This window comes from Nyctereutes procyonoides, unplaced genomic scaffold (assembly GCF_905146905.1).
Source record: "Nyctereutes procyonoides isolate TBG_1078 unplaced genomic scaffold, NYPRO_anot_genome, whole genome shotgun sequence".
Taxonomy (NCBI): Eukaryota; Metazoa; Chordata; class Mammalia; order Carnivora; family Canidae; genus Nyctereutes; species Nyctereutes procyonoides.
The window spans coordinates 23,001,722-23,022,880 of record NW_026575159.1 but is presented as its reverse complement, the minus strand read 5'-3'; the positions used below and the strand labels follow the sequence as shown (position 1 = coordinate 23,022,880).

The 21,159-nt window shown below is 45.8% G+C and overlaps 1 protein-coding gene across 1 annotated transcript in view; it reads left to right on the top strand.

Moving 5' to 3' along the window:
* Positions 1 to 21,159, top strand: part of ADCY8 (adenylate cyclase 8) — a 209,477-nt gene that overhangs the window by 185,300 nt on the left and 3,018 nt on the right. Inside the window, exons 14-17 of the mRNA XM_055314450.1 lie at positions 5,640 to 5,798; positions 13,766 to 13,912; positions 19,119 to 19,211; positions 20,770 to 20,884. Coding sequence (XP_055170425.1) covers positions 5,640 to 5,798; positions 13,766 to 13,912; positions 19,119 to 19,211; positions 20,770 to 20,884 — 514 coding nt within the window. The remainder of the gene's footprint in view (positions 1 to 5,639; positions 5,799 to 13,765; positions 13,913 to 19,118; positions 19,212 to 20,769; positions 20,885 to 21,159) is intronic.

Here is a 21,159-nt window from a genome sequence, read left to right as displayed (position 1 = left end):
AAAAAAATTCACTGCCTGGGTGGCTCAGTGGTTAAGCATCTTGCCTTGGCTCAGGGAGTGATCTTGGGGTCCGGGGATTGAATCCTGCATCAGGATCCCCACAGGGAGTCTGCTTCTCCCTCTACCTATGTCTCTGCCTCTGTGTGTGTGTGTGTCTTTCATGAATAAATGAATAAATATTGAAAGAAAGAAAGAAGAAAGAAAGAAAGAAAGAAAGAAAGAAAGAAAGAAAGAAAGAAAGAAAGAAACTCACTGCCCATGCCTTCCTTGTGCTGTCCACATCTGCTCTAACCATTGTGTTGAAATTATCTCTTTCCTTAACATGTTCCCCTGTCTCTTGTTTTTCTCCCTTGACCAATGAGCTGAGAGCAAATCAAAGGAAGAGTTTCACACATCTTCGTACGCCCAGCACCATGCTCGTAGTAGGTGCTCTATATGCTAGACCTTTAGTAAGCTGGAAAGGCTACTTTCCTTCCCCAGACATTTAATAATAGGTGATGCCTCCCTGCTTGAGACTTGCTTTGTCAAGAGGCAGAGCTTGTACTCGGATGAGAGTCTCTTGATGGACATGCCTTCAACACAGTGACCAGCCGTCACATGGCTGACATGTAAAACGTGTTCTTGTAACTGGGAAATCCTAGCTGAAATCAACTGTAGGACTCCAGATTTCCCTCCCTGTGTTTCCAAGTTGAATTCAATCAGATGAAAGGTTTTCAATAGAAAATAAATAAAAGACGATCTCCTGCTTCAACCAATCATGCATTTTTAAGGAATATAACAAAACATTTCATTCGGATAAGAAAATACTGTCCTGCAACTTGACAAATTAAAATTTGATGCTCTTGAATCTGGAGGGGGAAAAAGCTAAAGCACAGCTTTGATCTGACCTACTGCCTTAAAGTGCAGTAGTATTTTATAAATCTATATTTTAGACATTTCAGAATTTTTTTGCATGTAATCATGTGATTTGGTTCACATGATAGATCCATATAATAATCCATGCCTCTTGGACTAGACACAATGGAGACTATTATCCTTATTTTTTTCAAAGGGGAACCAAAATACAAGAAGTCAAATGACTTTCCCAAGGTCACACAGCTAAATAGTCAAGACCAGCATTCTTTTGTGCAACCTGCTGCCTCCACTCACTTTTTGTTCTAATGGAACATTTCAAACCTATACAAAAGCTTATGAACTGCATAATGATCTCACAACTTCAACAATCATGAACTCCTGTGTCTTTTCTCGCCTGTCTTCCTATTCTTTTTGCTCATCTCTCCTTTCCAATTATTTTGAAGCAAACTCCAGATGTCCTGTTATTTTATTTGTAAATGCTTCAATATGCATCTAATCAAGATAGAGAATTTTAACCTAATAACAATGCTATTAGACACTTTAGGAAAAGAAAATGCTGTTTCTTTAACATTGTCAAATCTCTAGGCCCAGTTTTAATTTCTTAATTGGTTTATAATTATATTTTTAAGTGTATTTACTTGATTTGGGTTGCAAAGAAAATCTGTGTATTGCCATTGGTTGATATCATTTGTCTGTTAATTTATAAGATTACTCTCCATATCTTTTTTTCTGGCAATATTTGGTGAGAGTCATCTAACTTCTATAATGCTTCCCAGTTTAGAGTTTGCATCCTCTTGGGGCCTTAAACAGTCTGTTGTCCATTGTTTTTCCCGCATTGGTAGTTATGTTTAGAAACTTGTTGAGATTCAGGTTCAATTTTTTTTCTACAAAAATAAACATATTTTTGGTTGGTTTTGTGGATTATTGTTATCAGGCATGTAATATCTGCTCATATTTTTTTATTAGCAGCTATTGACAGGAATAGCCTTTGTTCTTTTATTTCATAGGTGGTGAGACCTCGATTCTATCAATACTCCATTAAGTCATTAGAGAGAATACAGTTTGAAGGAGAGTCTACTCCTCCAAGCGCAGCTCATAAAACAAAGTCAGGATAAATACTTAATTATTTCCCTGTCACTGTGTTCCCCATAAGTTTCCCAGTCAATCTGTCCCCAAACACCATCTAGAGATGATCAAAGAGGTCGTGTGTCTTAAGTGTCATTCTGACCTCTCACATGCTACCGTATTCTCTGTGCTTCAATCTATTGCAATCATTATCCTTATTAAAGCTCAATTTGTCACATCTTTGACATGTGAGGGCCTGTTCACGTAACCCCCATAGTTTCTGGGAGTCTTCTTATTCTCTGGTGTGAAAAGATGGTCCAGACTTGTACATGTTCTGCCCTAAACTTTGGCCATTTCTGCAAAAAGTGCGAGCTCATTTTTGTAGCAATTGACAGTTGGAAACCACAGGCTGGACACTGGGAGTTCCCACTGCTACTAGATTTTCATTATTTCTAGCCTTTAAAAAAAATATTTTACTTATTTATTCATGAGAGACACAGAGAGAGGGACAGAGACATAGGCAGAGGGAGAAGCAGGCTCCCTGCAGGGAGCCTAATGCAGGACTGGATCCCGGGACTCCAGGCTCCCGACCTGAGCTAAAGGCAGATGCTCAACCACTGAGCCACCCAGCTGCCCCTATTGTCTAGGCTTTTATATTAGTGGGCCAACCTAGAAAATATATATATAGCATGAATTCATAGTGATACTTATTGGCTTTTGGCTTAGACCCATCAGTTTTATATCTTTTATATCTGCACTTTTTTTCCTTCCCAGAAATACCAGTTCTCAGTGACATCAATACAATTAGCCATTTGCTTTGTCCTGCAATTCACATGCAGTAGTCTAAGAGTAATGATACAGACACTACCACCTACAATACAATTGTTGTAAACAGTTTTAAGATCCTTTTAAGATCCTCTTGGAGTTCTTTTTATCCTCAGAATAGTTCCCTCTACAAATGTGTCATCAAATTATTGTGTTAAGATATTTGGGATATCTCCTCACGGCATGGTTATATGTGTAGATTCATTTGTTTGTCTGCGTGTTTCTTTTTACAGTTTTTTTTTAACATCCATGTAAACTTAATTTATAATTAAGTAAAATGGGGATCCCTGGGTGGCGCAGCGGTTTAGCGCCTGCCTTTGGCCCAGGGCGCGATCCTGGAGACCCGGGATCGAATCCCACGTCGGGCTCCCGGTGCATGGAGCCTGCTTCTCCCTCTGCCTGTGTCTCTGCCTCTCTCTCTCTCTCTCACTGTGTGCCTATCATAAATAAATAAGTAAAAAAAAAATTAAAAAAAAAATAATTAAGTAAAATGTTTCCACGATTCTACACCCAAGTTTATGAAACAAGATAGAATTTTAAAACTTTCCCACTCATTTTCTCTCCCCTCCCCTTTATTCCTTTTCACTATTTTTTACATTCCCCAAATGAATGAGACCATATAATGTTTGTCCTTCTCTGATTGACTTATTTCAGAAAGGGAGACGGAACATGAGAGACTCCTAACTCTGGGAAACGAACTAGGGGTGGTGGAAGGGGAGGTGGGTGGGGAGTGGGGGTGACTGGGTGATGGGCACTGAGGTGGGCACTTGACGGGATGAGCACTGGGTGTTATTCTATATGTTGGCAAATTGAACACCAATAAAAAATAAATTTATAAAATAAAATAAAATTAATTAATTAAAAAAATAATTTTAAAACTTTAAATTCTATCCCTATTTCCCTTCCTTCCTCATCTCTTCGGTAATGAGTTTTTAATGTTTGACTTTTTATTCTTCAACTTTCCAATAAATAAAGAAAAATATATGGAGAAAGAGAGAAGTAGATGCCCCTTTTTATTTTTTTTTTCGATTCTTTATTTAAATTCAGTTTAGTTAACATACAGTGTATTATTAGTTTCAGGGGTAGAGTTCAGTGATCCATCAATTGCAGACAACACCCAGTGCTCATCTCATCACATGCCTTCCTTCATACCCATCACCCAGTTACCCCATCCCCCCAACCCTCTCCCCTCCAGCAACCCTCAGTTTGTTTCCTAGAATTAAGAATCTCTTATGGTTTGCCTCCCTCTCTATTTTTATCTTATTTTATTTTTCCTTCCCTTCCCCTATGTTCATCTGTTTTGTTCCCTAAATTCTACATACGAGTGTAATCCTATGGTATTTATCTTTCTCTATTTCACTTAGCATAATACCTTCTAGCTGCTCCTTTAGTAGCTCGAAGGTGGCATACTACACATGCTTTTCTCCACTTGGAGACTAGTCCATCAAAGTAGAGAGAAGCAGCCCCCCCTTTTATTTTATAGCCATGTACAATAGTCTATTCAGCCAACAAAATGAGCACTGGGGTTGTTTCAAGCTTCTGCTATTACAAATTCTGCTGAAGGAATAATCTTGTGCCTCTGTCTTTCCAAATTTTTACCATCCACTGAGGCTTTCACATAACACAAAGGAAAGAAACCAGCTGAATGTTTTTGATCCTTGAATTCAGGGCGTCTGACCACGTGTTTGGCCGTGCAGCATGTTGTCCATTCCGACAGTTAAAGACTTGGAAAGAATGGCATCCCCCAAGCTGTGATAAATATGGTTTTGGAGATTCTTTAAAAAAGAAGCTGAGCCCAGGTGGCTCAGCGGTTTAGCACCTGCCTTTGGCCCAGGGCATGATCCTGGAGTCCTGGGATCAAGTCCCACATCAGGCTCCCTGCATGGAGCCTGCTTCTCCCTCTGCCTGTGTCTCTGCCTCTCTCTCTCTCTCTCTCTCTCTCTCTCTCTCTCTCTCTGCTCTCTGTGTCTCTGATGAATAAATAAATTAAATCTTTAAAAAAAATAAAAAGGAAGCTGTCCACTCTCCAGTACCGATACTAAGACACAAGGGAGGTAATGCTATGTGTTGAGAACCTACTGTGAGCCACATGCCTTCTCTGTAACTTCCCAAATAATTCTTCTTCCGGTCCTGCATGGTCTCTGGTGTCCATATCAGCTTTAGAGATGAGGAATCTCTAACGAAGTCACTAGTCTAGGTTACAGCATTTGAATGTGGGACCAGGACTCTAAGCCACATCTGTGGCACAATGTAAAATCCACGATCCTTCTATTCCTTTCTTCCTCTTGCACAGTGATGAAGAGCTCAGACTCTGGCCTTGGACTCTGGAGTTAGCTCCTATCCTGGCTTCCCCACTAACTACTGTGTGACTTTGGTCAAGTCACTCAACCCTGTTTGCTTTAACATCTCATCTGCAAAATAAGGATGGGTAATGATACCTCCCTATCAGGGTTGTTGTGTGATGAAAGGAGTGAAGAAATGTGTATTGCTCAGAATAATAGCTCGTACATAGCAAGCACCATTTGGGTGTTAGCTGGCTTTATTATTTGTGGAGTCAACAAATATTGACAGAGGATCTCCCCTGCGCTGGGCATGGTACTCCACAGTAAGGGTGTCACTGAGCCGGTGAAGGGACTCCTGGTCTCATAGCACCTACGATCTAGTAGACAACACACACATCCCCAGATAGTTACATAATCACAAAAGCACAGGTGCCTGTGGAGTCTAATCACCGTTGGATCCCTGGGCCTCAGGCAAAATGCCCCTCCGAATGTTCAGCTCGGGCTCTGTTTTGTTTGTGAAGGATTCCAGAGAAGCCTTCTCCCCCTCTCACGCTGTGTATCCCCCACCCCAGAGCTCACTCATTCCTTCTCTTTCTCTCTCATGCACGACAGCTGGAGTACACAGCCCGCCTTGACTTCCTTTGGCGAGTACAGGCCAAAGAGGAGATCAACGAGATGAAAGAGCTAAGAGAACACAATGAGAACATGCTCCGGAACATTCTACCCAGCCACGTAGCCCGCCACTTCCTGGAGAAAGACCGGGACAACGAGGTGAGCTCAGGCTGGTCTGGCCGGGAGGGAGAGTGGTGTTGGGAGGGGTGCAGTTGGACACACTGGTCCTGACCTCTGGGAGAATCCTGCTGCCCTCATGTGAGCACAGGAGAATGGAGACCATGCTACCCCAGAGCATCAGGCTACCCAGACTGCCTTGCACCACGATGTCTGTGCAGGGCCTCCCCGGCCCCAGGGGCCTCATCTCTAAGATGGCCTTAATGTGAGAGCCATTGCGAGACTGGATTGAGATTTGAGTTTTATATACCTCTGCGCACGTGTTTCTGTGTCAGGCTCTGCAACATCTCTCTCTATGTGGGTGAGATGTTATCTCTGATGTCACCGGCTGATCCACTGAAGACATTTGGGTGCATGACCCTTGCCTGAGGGTAAAATCAGGAGAAATCCCCAGGATCCGTTTCCCACCCAAGCCACCACAGCAAGATCAGCGGAAGAGAAGAGAAAGGGATGAGTAAGCTGCTGCTTGAATAATCTTCATGCAACTGGGTCCTGAAGGTCTCCTGGATGCATGTCGAAGCACCGCCCACCCCACTCAACAGATGGAGCTCTCTAGAATCATCTTCAGACCTGGTTTTCTCAAGCCTCCCTAGGGTCAGGAAGCCCTTTGCTGCAAGAGCTTCTTGATGAAGACAAGGAAGCAGAGAGATTAGTGATGTGCATTGGGCAGGACCCCCAAAGAAGCAGGTGAAACACGAGCCATCAAAGGAAAAACCAGAAGAGAGATGGAAAGAGAACTACTTTTCGGTTAAAATACCAAAACAATAAGGTACTTGGGACCAGAGGAGGAAAGCAGGAATTTGCTGGCTTTCTCTAGAAAAGGAGAGAACCTCCCAGAGCTGCCGAGGCTCCAAGCCATCAGCTGTGGTCCAGGCCAAACTTCCACTGAGCAAAATAAATGACCAGTTCGGCCTTAATCCTAGAAGATATTTTCAGTCAACTGTCCTGTTCTGCTTCTTTGAGGTTTTAACTATTTCAGGAATTCACACTTGACCAGTCTTAGCCACCAAGCTTTGACATGGCCTAGAGAATGTTCGCACTATAAATACTATTTACCGAACACCTGCTGTGAGCCAGGTACTGAGATAGGCAAGTGATGTCCAGGATCTTTCATTCCAGTTACATTCTTAAGAGGAGAGATCACTACCCCCACATTATTGACGAAGACATGGAGGCTCAGAGAGGGCCATGACATGCCCTCTATGTAAGCAAAGCTGTGAGTCAAGTCCAGTCCCTTGGGTTTCTTCCCTCTGTGCTGCACTGCCCCTACCGTGTGCCTGTAGGGGTTTGGCAAGACTAGGGGTGTGTGTGTGTGTGTGTGTGTGTATGTGTGTGAAAGAGTAATGTGACATGGGAAGGGGTGACAGGCAGAGGCGGGACTGCTGTGATCTGCAGTAACTCCCAGTGCCCTGCTGTGTTACTGCAAGAGGCATCCTTAGCTTCTCTTCCCGCTACAAATCTGAACTACAATACAAACCTCTGAGAGTCTGATTGGGGTTTGGACATCGTGAGTGTGGGTCCCAGCCTCCGCGAGGCCGCAGCACGGCTCACAGATGTGAGCGGTAAGGCGATAAGAATGATTATACCCATTTCCTAGAAGAAGAAATTGAGCCTCAGAGAAGTCTGAACACAATGCTAGTGAGTAGTGAGCTTGAATTCACACCCAGGTCTGCTTCACCTTCAAAGCTAGATTTTGTGTTTTGTGCCACATTGCTGTGAGGGGAGGATGGGAGAGAAGGGGCAGCAGTGACAAGCGAGCTAAATACAGGTGGGCAAAGCCTCACCCCCTGGGACATCTTGTCCAGTGGGTTCTGGCTGTGGCATCCCACAAAGGTTCTGGCAGCTTCTACATTCCGCTGGACTTCTGACTTAGATTGGTGCTCATCACCCCAGGGCAGGGACTTTCTCACCAATACCCCAACCTGGCTATTGCTATTGCTCAGTCCTGGGAAACCTGCTTGCTCATTGTAGCTTTTTTAAGACCTGTAGAAAGGACACTAATGACAGCAGGTGTCCCAGGTGCTGCAAAGTCCAGATAGCACAAATTTCATCTCTGCCGCTCGCCCGCTGTATGACCTGGAGCAGCTCACCCAACCTCTCTGAATCCATTTTGTAATCCAATTAATGAGGAAACAATTCCAATCTTGCTGACTTTAGCGTGAGAACTAAATTGAGTAAGAACACATGAAGTGCCCAGCACAGCCTGGTGCCAGGTGGGTTCAGCATCGAAAGGCCACATGGTGCTCTAAAAAGCCTGATGCCCTAGATTCAATCTTGGCTCCTCCTCTCACTACCTCTGGAACTGAGCAAGTGATGAACCTCTCTGGACCTCACTTTCCTCACCTGCAAGGCAACAATCCTTCCCAACTTGCTCTTATTGCTATGTTTCCATGAGTAACTATGCACAAAGTGTCTAAATGGTGCTTGGCACCTTTTAGAAGCACATCGGGTTGTCGCTGTTATATTTGATCAGTGTGAGCTGTCATCTTTTTGGTTCCTTCCTGAGCCTAGTCTCCCACCGACCCGACTCATTCACTCATTCACTCGAATTCAGCAAGTATTTATTGAGGGAAACCCCATGCCAGGTGTTGTTCTAGGTCCTGGGGGTCAAACTGTGATATGGAGCATGCGTTTGCATGGGCAGATAGACATGAACATGAATAAATATGCAGCGTGGTACCCAGGAGTGATCAGTCCTCCGAGGACAGAAGAAGCTGAGTAAGAGAACAGAGTAGTGAAGGGGGGGGAGTGGACACTGGAGGGTCTCTCCAAGGTGGTGATGTTGGCACAGAAACCTGAGGATGCTAATAAAGTCAATAGGCCTCAGACATTGCTTCTCCTTGGCAGAGAGGTGGCTTGACTCAGTATAAGAAACACAGGACCTGGAATCAGGGAGGTCTGGGTTCCCCAGACAAAGAGCCGACTGAGTCTTCATCTTGATATCTGGGCAGACCAGGGAGTGCACATATGCTCAAAACCCTCTACGAAGCCCAGACCAGAGGATGATAGAACAATAATTGCTCTTCTATATTCACCAATCCCTCCCCAGTTAACAGTGCTCTTATTTTTTTTTGAGCCCAAAATAACAACAACAACAACAACAAAAACAGATGGCATATCCAAAGCAGTTGACTGGGGAGAGTAGAATGATGGGGCTGTTTTTATTTTTTTTAAGATTTATTTATTTATTCATGAGAGACACAGATTGAGAGGAGAGGCAGAGACATAGGCAGAGAGAGAAGCAGACTCCTCTCAGGGAGCCCGATGCTTGGACTCGATCCCGGATCCGGGGATCATGACCTGAGCCAAAGACAGGCACCCAACCGCTGAGCCACCCAGGCATCCCTGGGGCTGTTTTTAAAGGTGTAGATAGGTGACTAGAGCTCTTCCATGGCCCCTCCAAACCCCTCACCTCTTCTGTGTGCAGCACAAATTCCATCTTTGCTTATAACTAGCTATGTGACTTAGGGCAGCTTACCCAACCTCTGTGAGCACATATCCTGCTCTGATTAATGGGAAATAATGCAGACTTTGCTGAGTTGGTGTGAGAATTAAATCAGGTGAGAACACATGAAGTGCCCAACGCAGCCTGGTGCAAGGTGGGTTCAGTATAGTTAGGCCACCTAGTGTGCTTGAAAGCCTGTGCCCTGGGTTTGGTTCCTTCTGGCCACTCTCTTCTCCAGATAACATTTGGCAGAGAGGAATGAGCCTCCTACCACCCCAGTCCTACCCCCCCCCCATCCTCCAATAGGAAACAGCAGAGTTGAGATCTGAACTCAGGTCACAGGGCTTGGAGTTTATGGCCTAGGAACCCCAATACCTAGTGTTAAATCAATCATCCATTCAGAGGGACTTATTGGGTCCAATTTCCAGTCCCAGTGACATTTATTCCTAGGCACCATCCTGATTATTATTGTTGTTATTGCGGTGATGGCTATGGTCCTGGTGTTTGCTTATTAGCATTAGTAGCAGCAGTAGGAGCTCTGGGCAGACTCCCTGGGCGGGTGTGAATTCCAACTTTGTCTCCTAACAACTGCAGGTCATGGGTAAATTACTTAACTGCAACATGCCTCAATGTCCTCACAAGTAAACCAGGATCTTAACCGTATCTAGGTCCTGAGGTTTGTGAGCATTCAGTGCAATGATGTGTGTGCAGCATCCTGTGTGATGCTTGTCGTGCAGGAAGCGCTCCATAGATGTAGCTGATATTATTAGCATTATTTGTGTTATATAAGCAATCGGAGCATTCTGGTTGTTGGCAGAGGCTGAGAAGTGAAACTAAGGAGAGGGTGGCAGGAGCTAGGATTGGTGAGAACATTACAGCAGATAAATGATGATGAGAAACCCCTGGTGACCAGCCTTTATACCACAGCAGCATTTATATATCACCAGGCAGACATGGCAGGTGAGCTGGCCCACTGTGTTGTGGAAGGGGTTTCAGAGGGCTCTGGTAGGGTTTTCTCTTGTTTTCTGTTTTAAACAGAAAATAAAAATAATGGAGCATTATGGGCTGAATTGTATCTCCTATAATTCATATGTTAAAGTCCTAACCCCCGAGACTTCTGGATGCAACTGTATTTAGAAATAGGATATTTAAAGAGGTGGTTAAGTTCCAACAAGGCCATTAGGGCAGGGCCCTAATCAACTCTGACTGCGTTCTTCTAAGAGGAGGCGATTAGGACACAGACATACACAGCAGAGAGACCATGTGAGGATACAGGGAGAAAAATGTCAAGGAGACAGCCCTCAGGAGAAATCAAGTCTGCTGACACCTTGAGCCTGGACTTTGTAGCCTCCAGAACCATGAGAACATAAATTTCTGATTTTTAAACCACCCAGTCTGTGGCACTTTGTGAGGGCAGCCTGAACAAAGTGATATAATACATAAGAGACAGTTTTTTTTTCTCCAAATCACAGCCAATTGGAGGAATCAGAGAAAGTAGGGAGTCAGGCTCCTCCTGGGGTATCACTGCATTGCTCAAGGCCAAGGTGAATGGCCACACTTAGAAAGCCCTGTACCCTTGCTCTGCTCCTTGACCACAACCTGCACTCCCCACACCCTGCCCAACCCAACCCAGTGCTGCCAGTCACCACCAGCCTGTGCTCTTTTGGATGAGGACCAGCAATTGGACCAATTCATTCAGATTCCTCCACTCTGGAAGCTCAAGACTGATTGATCTTGAATCAGGGACACCATCTTTCTCAGATGGAGTGCGTGGAAACCAGATGAGACAAGCCCAAGTGTGCAGAGTGGGGAGGACCCTGGAGGACCTCCAACCCTGGTTCTTCCACTGCTAGTTGTATGATCCAAAACACTAGCTTTACTCCTCTCTCTCTGTCTCTCTCTCATATTCTTATCTGGAAAGTGGCAATAAGAATCGTGCCTACTTCACCGGACCATTGCAAGAATTAAATCACTGAATTCATACGAAAGCACTTCATAATCTTTGATGTTTCCTGCAAAGACCAGGGAGGCATTAATTCCAACAGTTTAGAGCATTTGCTTTGTACCACACCCTATGGACAGCATGCATTATAGTGGGGGCTATAATTTATGGCATCCCAAAAATATGAACCGAATTATTAGAATGGACTAAGATGAATGGCATGGGGTCTTTGCCTTATGGAATTCACACTAAAGGAAGAGATAAGCTGTAGGTGATAATTCAGGCAGCCAGGGATATGGAATCCAGTCCACAGGGTGTACTCAGCCTCCTGACCCTATTTGCAGTCCGGGAAGGTTTGCAGAAGAAGCCACTGTATCTATATGGCTAATGAAGGCAGAAAACAAGTAGCCTGGCTAGGGAGGCTAACTTCAGGAAGGAAGGACATGTCCCATCAAGGGACAGACAGTAGGAATAAAAAGCATTCAAGTGAGATAAGAAGGTGTGTGTGTGTCTTCGTTTGACTCTTCCAGAAGCAGACTTTGAGACAAGGATTTGGGTGAAAATAATTCACTTAGAGGTGGTCCCAGGAAGCCAAGCTTAGACAAGAGAGTGGGAAGGAAAGGCAGGGCTGAATTATCAGACTCATAACCTCTGGGGGCGCCTGGAGCTCAATCCCACTGGGAATTCGGGAGCCTGTAGAAAGCCTACCTCACAGCTCTCTGGCCCAGGGGATGAAGGAGCTGAGGACCATAAGCCACTGGCTGAGAGCAGCTCTGAGGGGCATTAATTTCCTGGAGCGGTGAGCCCACTGCTCCCGCGGGCATAGTGCCCTCTGGCGGTCAGAGGAAAGCTCCATGCCAAGCGATGCAAGGGCCCGCAGGGGGACTTCTGTGAGAGGAGCGACCGTGCCTAGGCAGGAGCACAATGCTTCGGTGTTTCTGGAACACGAGGTCCAATGCAGGGACTCACAGGCAGTAGAGGCTGCAGAGAAGGGTGGAAATGAGGGCATGAGTCTATGAATCTGCGTCATGCGGCTGTGTTTGCACTTTATCCTGAGGGCAATCATGAGCCACTGGAAGGTTTTAAGAATGGGAAAGACATGGTCAGTGTTCTGTGTTTAAAAGATCACTCCGGCCACCACAGGGAACATGCCTCCGGATGGGACAAGATGAGTCAGGGAACACAGCATGGGGAGGAAAACCAGTGGCCCTGATAAATAGCAATGGCAGGAGGGACAGAAAAAAAGAAAAACTTGAGATGAAAAGAAAGCCAGCAGAACTTGCCAATGTATTGAATCCAGACGTGTTGGGGAAGAAGGGGTCAAGGCATCTCTGAGCATCTCTAACCTTGATGACTCGGTAGCACTGAGGGAATGAGGGAGCAGGTTTAGGGGGAGAGGAGAAACATCCAACATTTATAGCTTGAGGAATATGAGGACAACCCAGCGTGGGGCCCAGAAGCTGGGAGCCCAGGAACAGGAGCTGACTTGAAGACAGGAATTCAGAGTCTGTCCCACCTGAATGTTGGTGAAAGGTTGAGAGTAAATAAGATGGCCCAGGTAAATGTATGAACATTGGCCCGAGCAGTGGGTCAAGGACAGAACCACAGCAATCGCCTACATTTCAGATGGGAGGCAAGCCCCCCCAAAAAGGCATCTCTGAAGGAACCAGGAATAAGGAACACAGATGCGGCATCACCAAAACAAGGGAAGTCAAGAGGCTCATGGTCTTGCGAGTGATGACCACACCGACCTGCACAGGTTTCCCCAAGGACATGACCCGGTACTTGTGTAGTGATTTTTTTCCACTTTGGCTGGCAGGCTGACCTGCTCTCAGCTGACATGTGAATGAACGCTGCCAGGGTGGCAACGGGCAGTGGAGGGAACCAGTTTGAGAAGTTTGGATGAAGAGGAAGAGAGACTGGTGGGTGGTCACAGGTGTGTTCAGGATCCAGGGTGTGTCATACTTCTCCATATAGGGAACATTTGGAGAGGGGGAGGGATGTGGGGGAGGAGAAAAGAAATAAAGAAAAGGATCACAACAGGAGGATGTTGCTGAAGAAGTTAGAAGCAGGTGCTGTTGACACATCCAGTAGAAACATTGACCTTTGGCAGCAGGAACAGGCATTGTCTGTAGCTGAAGCAAACGGGATGAAAACAAGAATGAATGTAGACACAAGGATGAGTACTGGAACAGAGCTGGGCAGCTCCCAAGAGCCTCAGGTTTGCCACAAAGGCAAGAGACAAAATCATCTCTGGAGAGGAATCCAGTGGGGAGTGGAGTTAGGGACGGGGTGAGGGTTTGGACTCGCTACTGGAACAGAGAAGGAAGCTAGCCAAGGACAAGAGGTGTGCTGTCAGAACTCGCCGCGCCCCCCCGGGGCTGGAGACCATGAATTGTCAGTGGTCCTATGTGGACATGATGGTGTCAGAACCCTATTGTCTGTCCTTCCCATGGTAACCTGTGTGTGGGTGTAGACATACACGTGCGCACAGGGAGCATCACTGCAGAACCTTGCCTCTACTGACTGTTTCTGGCTCCCTCTGTGTGTTTCCATGTCCAGGAGCTGTATTCTCAATCCTATGATGCCGTCGGGGTGATGTTCGCCTCCATCCCCGGGTTTGCTGACTTTTACTCTCAGACTGAAATGAATAACCAAGGAGTGGAATGCCTGCGCCTGCTGAATGAGATCATTGCTGACTTCGATGAGGTAAAACCAAAACCTCTGAAAGCTACGATCACCGGTGGGCATCACTATTGTCACAACACCACATTCACTGTAGCAATAGCCATGGTTTGCACTCACAGAGCTCCAGGCTGCAGTCTGAACATAAACACGTATTAGCTAATTTAGTATCCCGGGAGATAACCACACCATTGTTTTTCCATCTGGGGGATCAAGATCAGAAGGCTCAGTAAGGCTGGGTAATCTAACCCAATGGCAAATAACCATCCAATGGCAAAACCAGGACTTGATTGGAGGCTGGTGCTACTCAGACATTGCAGAGGCTGGGCACTGATGGGGACATTTCTCCATCTGTTCAAAGTGCCAGAGATGAAACCATCAATTAGCATTTGGTCAGAGACCTAAATACAAGTATACACATGCTCCAGGTAGTGGAGGCTCCTGTTAGGCTCCAAGAGTCTAAAGGACACATGACATGAGGGGATATACTCATACTACACTGTATATACATTAACAGACTTGGCAGGTGCAATCGTCCTCAGATCCCCATGTTCTAGCTTGAGGTAGGGCACCGTCGTCCATCCATTTGCCCAGGTCTGAGAAGGCAAGTGATTCATTGAGAAAATGCTTGGGAAGAAGCCATGCAAAGATGAGGGTTCATTGAGGTCTAGCCTCCTAGCCTGATCCCCAGGATCTCAGGAGCAGAAGTGGTACCACAGAGATGTTTCCCATGGAGGCAAGAGGGCCAAGCTTTTGTAAACCTGTGTTGGTCAGCCATTGGCTGTGGGCTGTCCCTTGTGTGTGGTGGTTGGGGGCGGGGGGGGGGCGGGTAGTGCCTCACTTCCCAGGTATTTCCAGCAAGGAGGCTCCCAATGGCCCAAGGCAGTTCTTAAAAAAAAAAAAGGCTCCAGCCATGCATTGTCAGCAGCCAAACAATGAATGCCATGGCATTCTTGAGAATGGCCCCATAAAGATGTAGGTGACAAACAAGAGCATTTGTGACATCATTCAACAACATCCTCTCCCTCGATCCCCACATTCCATTTAGCTACTGAGTCCCATGGGTTCCTTCTTGATGGCTCTTTGGTCTGCCCCTTCCTCAGCATCAGTGCTGCCCCCTTCTTGCCTTGGGCCATCTTACTTTCCCCTGGATGACTGTGGCATTCCTGTACCTCACCCCAGCAATCACCAAAAGCACGACTATCTTTTCACAGCCTTTGAAACCTAAAGCCCATCAGTGGCTCCCTTTCACCAACTCCTCATGAGGTCACCTGAGGCTTTCCATTTGCTGCCCCTGTACCCTCTCCACCCTTACCTCCCACCATGTGCCACCCAGTACCCCCACTCAGCACCACCCAGCTGCTTACAAGCATGCCCACCTGGCTATTCCATACTCTGCTCTTTCTGCCCAAAATTATGCCATCCTCCCCATACCCTGTCCTGTCTCCCTCAACATCATGAAAACCCAATATTGAACAGTCCATTCAAACATCATCTCTACTTATGACATCTCTTCTAATCCTCCTTCTACCCAGGTAAATGTTGTCACTCCTATTTTAATGAAAAACTTATACCCTGAAACCTTCCATCATAGAGCCTGAAACCCTCCAGTGTACAGATCTGCCTCCCCAACTAGCCACTAGGTTCTGGGGCAGAGACCCATCTTATTAATATAGGTGTTTACCGCCTGTTGCAGCAAATGCAAAACAATTTCAATATGTAACATTCAGTCGTCACTTATCCCTCAACAAAACCTACAGGATAGGAATATTAGCCTTTATTTTATGTTTATAAATATAAGTGAAGGCTCAGAGACATCAAGAGAGCTCAGGCTTTGCCACCATTAAGTAGCACTGCCAACATTTGAAACTAGGTGTGCCATACTGTTTTGGTTTTTAATCATTAACTGGCACTTATGATTCCAGTTTTGTAATCAAAAAGGCAACAAAGGCCATTTTGGTTATTCTAGGGATGGGGGTTGGGATCAAGATAAGTAAGACATAGTCACCTCCTGCTTCCATGGCTTCACAGTCTAGTGAGGGACAAGATGATTGAGTCACCTTTACACGGGAAGTCTGTGGTAAGTTTACTCATAAAGAGGGCCTTGTGTTGTGGAGAGTGGAGGGTGAGTACCTTTATTCCAGGTCTTCATGGCAGGACATAAGCTCATAAAGATAGAAATTATACTTTTATGTATCCTGTTAAATCCTCAAAGACTAGTGCTGTACCTAGAACATAAGATGTTCATAACAGATGCTTACTAAGTATTTGCTAAAGGGACCAGTCAATCAATTAATAAATGGTGGACAAAAAATCAGCTGGCAAATAGCAAGGAGACGATAAACTGGTGCAATCCAAAACATATTTAAATTAAGAAAAATTAAAACACTACACTAAAAAAAAAAAACCACCCCTAACAGAAGATTGAGCCATCAGGTTTTGTTTTATTTTAAGCACTATAGCCCCTCCATCCTCCAAAAGTGCTCACGAGCATGTTTTTAAATTGTGGTAAATGAATTTGAACTAAATCTGTTCTCTGTACCCCAATTTGTAGGCATCTGATGTCTTAAACACACACACACACACACACACACACACACACACACACACACACAGACAACGCTCCTAGTGGTAGAGGTGGGTTTTTGCAGAAGGAAGTTGGATTGGCTAGGAGAGCGGGAGATTGATTGGTCCAGGAGCTAGGTTTTAGATCAGGAGGAGGTGGGGAGGAGGAGCTGGAGAGAAGTGGGAGAAGAGAGGAGGGCAGAGATGAGAAGGAGACAAGAAAAGGAGATGCTGGCGAAGATGCAGAGAAAGGGGAACCCTCTTAAGCTGCTGGTGGGAATGTAAACTGGTATAGCAGTTCTGGAAAACAGTATAGAGGTTCCTCAAAAAGTTAAAAATAGAGCTATCCTCATGACCCAGCAATTGCACTACTAGGTATTTATGCAAAGGATACAAACACAGTGATCCAAAGGGGCATCTGCACCCCAATGTTTATAGCAGCAATGTCCACAATAGCCAAACTATGGAAAGAGCTGAGATGTCCATCGATAGATGGATGGATAAAGATGCGGTGTGTATACACAATGGACTATTAGCCATCAGAAAGAATGAAATCTTTCCATTTGCAATGATATGGATGGAACTAGAGGGTATTATGCTAAACAAAATATGTTAATCAGAGAAATATAATTATCACAGGATCTCACTCATATGTGGAATTTAAGAAACAAAACAGATAAACATAGGGGAAGGGAAGGAAAAATAAAATAAGACAAAATCAGAGAGGGATACAAACCATGACTCTTAACTCTAGGAAACACACTGAAGGTTGCTAGAGGGGAGGAGGGTGAGGAGATGGGGTAACTGGGTGATAGGCATTAGGAAGGGCTCTTGATAGAATGAGCACTGGGTGTTGTATGCAACTGGTAAATCACTAAACTCTACCTCTGAAACTAATAATACGCTATATATTAATTAAATTAAATTTTAAATAAAAAAATTTTAAAGGAAAAAAGAGAAGAGGAGGAAACAGAAAGAAGTAGAAGAGAAGGGGCAGAGGAAGAAGAGGGAAGGGCATGTAATCAGCAGAAACATTCCCTGGCCTGCCAACCCCATGCACTCTCAGCTTTCCCCCCATGGGTCCCCGGGCCACCCAGACATGCCTTCTCCCTCTGTGTCAAGAGAGACCTTCTGTGTTCTATGTTGGCTGAGCTTTAGCCAGATGCCCTGGTGCTGACTTAAGCCAAGATGCTGCTCTTCTTACTGATCAGATTACCACAGGAACCTGCAAAATTCATTCTTGGCTCAGAGGAAAGCAGAACATCGCATGGAGCACATGCTCCCAGCCTGGATTTGCAATAACCTGACACCGGGGCTCCCCACCCTACGGCCCCCACTTCATTGAAGGCCGAAAGGTGCTCCCACACCTCACCACTCCATGCAGGACTAGTGAATTAATACAGGGGCTGATTCAGAACCACATTATGCCCCTAGATGCTTTTAGCTATATGCAGGATAAATGTGCTGCATGGACGTTAGATGAAATGATGAAGCCTCTTGCTGTCTTCTGATTGACTTCTGAGGAGGAGGCAGCTTTGCCTTGGCCTGAAATTGGCCCTTGGCCAAGTAGTTCCAAGAGAAGAGCGGAAGGAAGAGTCCCCCTGTCCCCTCAGGAATCTGGGGAAAGGCAGGTGTAAGGAGGTGGCGGGAGGGAGATGGGCACTCGAAGACATGCCAAGATCCCTGAGCTAACATTTTAACAATTGTAGGGCTGCTAAGATACCAAACCTGCTTAGGGGTATCTCAGGGCAAATGTCAGACATGATCCAGGCTGAAGACCTGCAGGCTGCTCCAGCCACTTCCTTTTCTAGGTATAGTTTGTGGAAGCTCAACCAGGGCAGAACAGTGGCTTCACTTTAGCTCAAGAAACAAAAATAATAAACAAAGGTTGCCTCAGCTGTGAATCGGGCTACACACACACACACACCCCAAAGCAAATCACAAAACACCTGCCAGTGTTTTCCCTTATTTCCCAGAAGAATTTCTCTCCAGCTGGAATTTTTCTGATTTTCTTAGCTCTGGATTAATTTTGAGAGGATGCCTATAGCAAGACATGTGTAGAAAACACTTTCTCGTCATCTTGGTCTGGCCCACCTGTCTGCACAGCCCCAGGGTGGCATGAGCCCCTGAGCATATTTCAGTCTTCAAAGGAAACAGAGAGTTGGACAACCAGAAGTTATGTTTATACCTGCCAACATAGGGAAATAAGAGAGTAGGGAAATAAGAACTTAGCCCTGGGAGCCAAGGAGGTTTGGGTTTTGAACCTATGCTGTCCACTCAGGGCTGGCTTCATGGATATGTGACCTGTGTGGCGTGGGCAGTGAGACACAGTCAGAATCTAGGTATCCTTGAAGGTGAGCTAGGGATCTTCTGAAAGGTTGGATGTGGGTTGTGATGTTTTTAATCCAAAACAACTGGATATGATGATACTCCTTAAAGAGTTATCTGGGCACACCCATCATGGCACCTGGCAATTAGCAGGTGCTCAGGAAACATATGTTGACTGCCCAACTCCATGATTCTCAGAGAGAAAAGTAGCTGTCTCAAGGATGCTGAACCAGACAAAAGTAGTCCTCGTTATGAGCCAGGGACTTCTTTCAGGAAAGCCCCCGTCTTCTCGAAGAATAAACACCAGGACTAATACCATTGCCTGGATCTGTTTCAGCTGCTCGGTGAAGACCGGTTTCAAGACATTGAAAAGATCAAGACAATTGGCAGCACCTACATGGCTGTGTCAGGCCTGTCACCTGAAAAACAGGTAAAGGAACTCCTTGCACTCAGTCACAACATATGGCAGGGGCCTCACTGTTGTCATGTCCCTGAAGGCAGTGGGGCCACTGTCACCAGGCTGTGTGGGGAGGGACTGGTAGGGAGATAATCTGATGAATTGGATTATCTAGTTGGGTGACGTACATTTGCTCCTGAGGGAAGTAGGATCTACTCGATGAATCGATGCTGCTTTATGATTGAGAAACCTCTAGGCTCCATTCTGAACCTTGTTGTTGACTTGATAAACAAAATCAGGGTGAAGAAATACCCTAGATATGATTTAGTTGTGAGTGTTACCAAACCCCTAGTACCAGCCTGTTTTTTTGTTCTTGTGGGATTATTAATAATAATAATAGCTCCCACTCTCTTGAGGGCTGTTTGCCAGGCATAGTGCCAAGTGGGTACACCAGCATCTACCTTCCAGGGTTAGTGGATGAATGACCTGAGACCGTGTCATGCTCCCCACACAAAAGCCTTATACCCAGTAGATCCTCAACAAATGCTACATGGCTATGAGTCTAAGTTACTGGGAAGAAGGAATCCTCATTTCTTCCTCTCGTTCTTCCTTCGCTTGCTTTCCAACTAAGAACATAGAAACATTCCATGATCAACTATCTGGTAAGACACCCCCATTAGTCATTGGGTGACTGGTGCTCTATAGCAGGGGTCCACAAAGTACGGCCTGCTTGCCAGATCTGACCCATTGTTTTTGTCAATAAAATTTTATTGGAACACAGCCATACCCCTTTATTTAGAGTTTATCTTTGGCTCTTTCCAAGCTGAAATGGCATGTTGAGTAGCCAGGACAAAGCCTAAAATATTTACTATTTGGCCCATCACTGAAACGTTTCGCCAACCTCTGCTCTGGCGAGGCACGAAGTGCTTTCACACACACAGTCTCACACAATCAGGGAGGCAGGCAGGGCACGGACACTAATCACTCATTTTACAGATGAGGAGATTGAGATTCAGAGAGACACAGAGTGCTTGCTCTGCTTTTCCCTCAGGAGATCCATGAAATGTCTATGCGAAATGTCCCTTAAACAGTGTGAGTGCTTCAAAGGAAATACAGATTTCCTAGGCTGGAAACACTACACATGCAGGGCCCCTGGGTGGCTCCCAGCGAGGAGCCTGCTTCTCCCTCTGCCTGTGTCTCTACCTCTCTCTGTGTCTCTCATGAATAAATAAAATCTTAAAAAAAAAAAAAGAAACACTACACGTGCAAACATAAGAGCCCAAACACACACACACTCACACACATACACATCGGTGAACACACTCAGGAATTCATGGTGTGTCAACCCGCCAAGATGAGTGTAGACGTGAAGAAAGGAATATGATGAACCACGCATATTCCACTTGCTTAAGCAAATCCGCCATCATCCTACATTTCGGGGACCCTGCCCACTCGAGTGTACAGGGGCTCACATACTTGGTTGTGTCCATCTTAGGGCTGCACAGCTGGGTTAGGACATAGGGCAGCCCCCGCTGGGGAAAGGTTCACGTTCACCACAGTGACTGTTTTTCTTGTCTCTCCTCTGCTCCAGCAATGTGAAGACAAGTGGGGCCATTTGTGTGCCCTGGCCGACTTCTCCCTCGCCCTGACTGAGAGCATACAGGAGATCAACAAGCATTCCTTCAACAATTTTGAACTCCGGATTGGTGAGTCGCAGCTGACGGTGTGGCAAGGGGACCCCCCCACATAGCTGGCTGTCCTGCCTCCATCAGACCCTCCTTTGCCTTGGGCCTCCCTTGCCCTGGGCCTCCCTTTGTCCTGTGAGATGCAGCGGGCTCAGGGTGACCTTGAGGACCAGGGTGGCATCAGCCCAGGCCTGACTGGCATCCTTCTCTGTCAGGGTGCCGGAAGCCAGGGAAAGATCCTGGCCTGAGTGCAGAAATGCAGCGCAAACACTATGCCATACCTGCCTTTCCTGCAA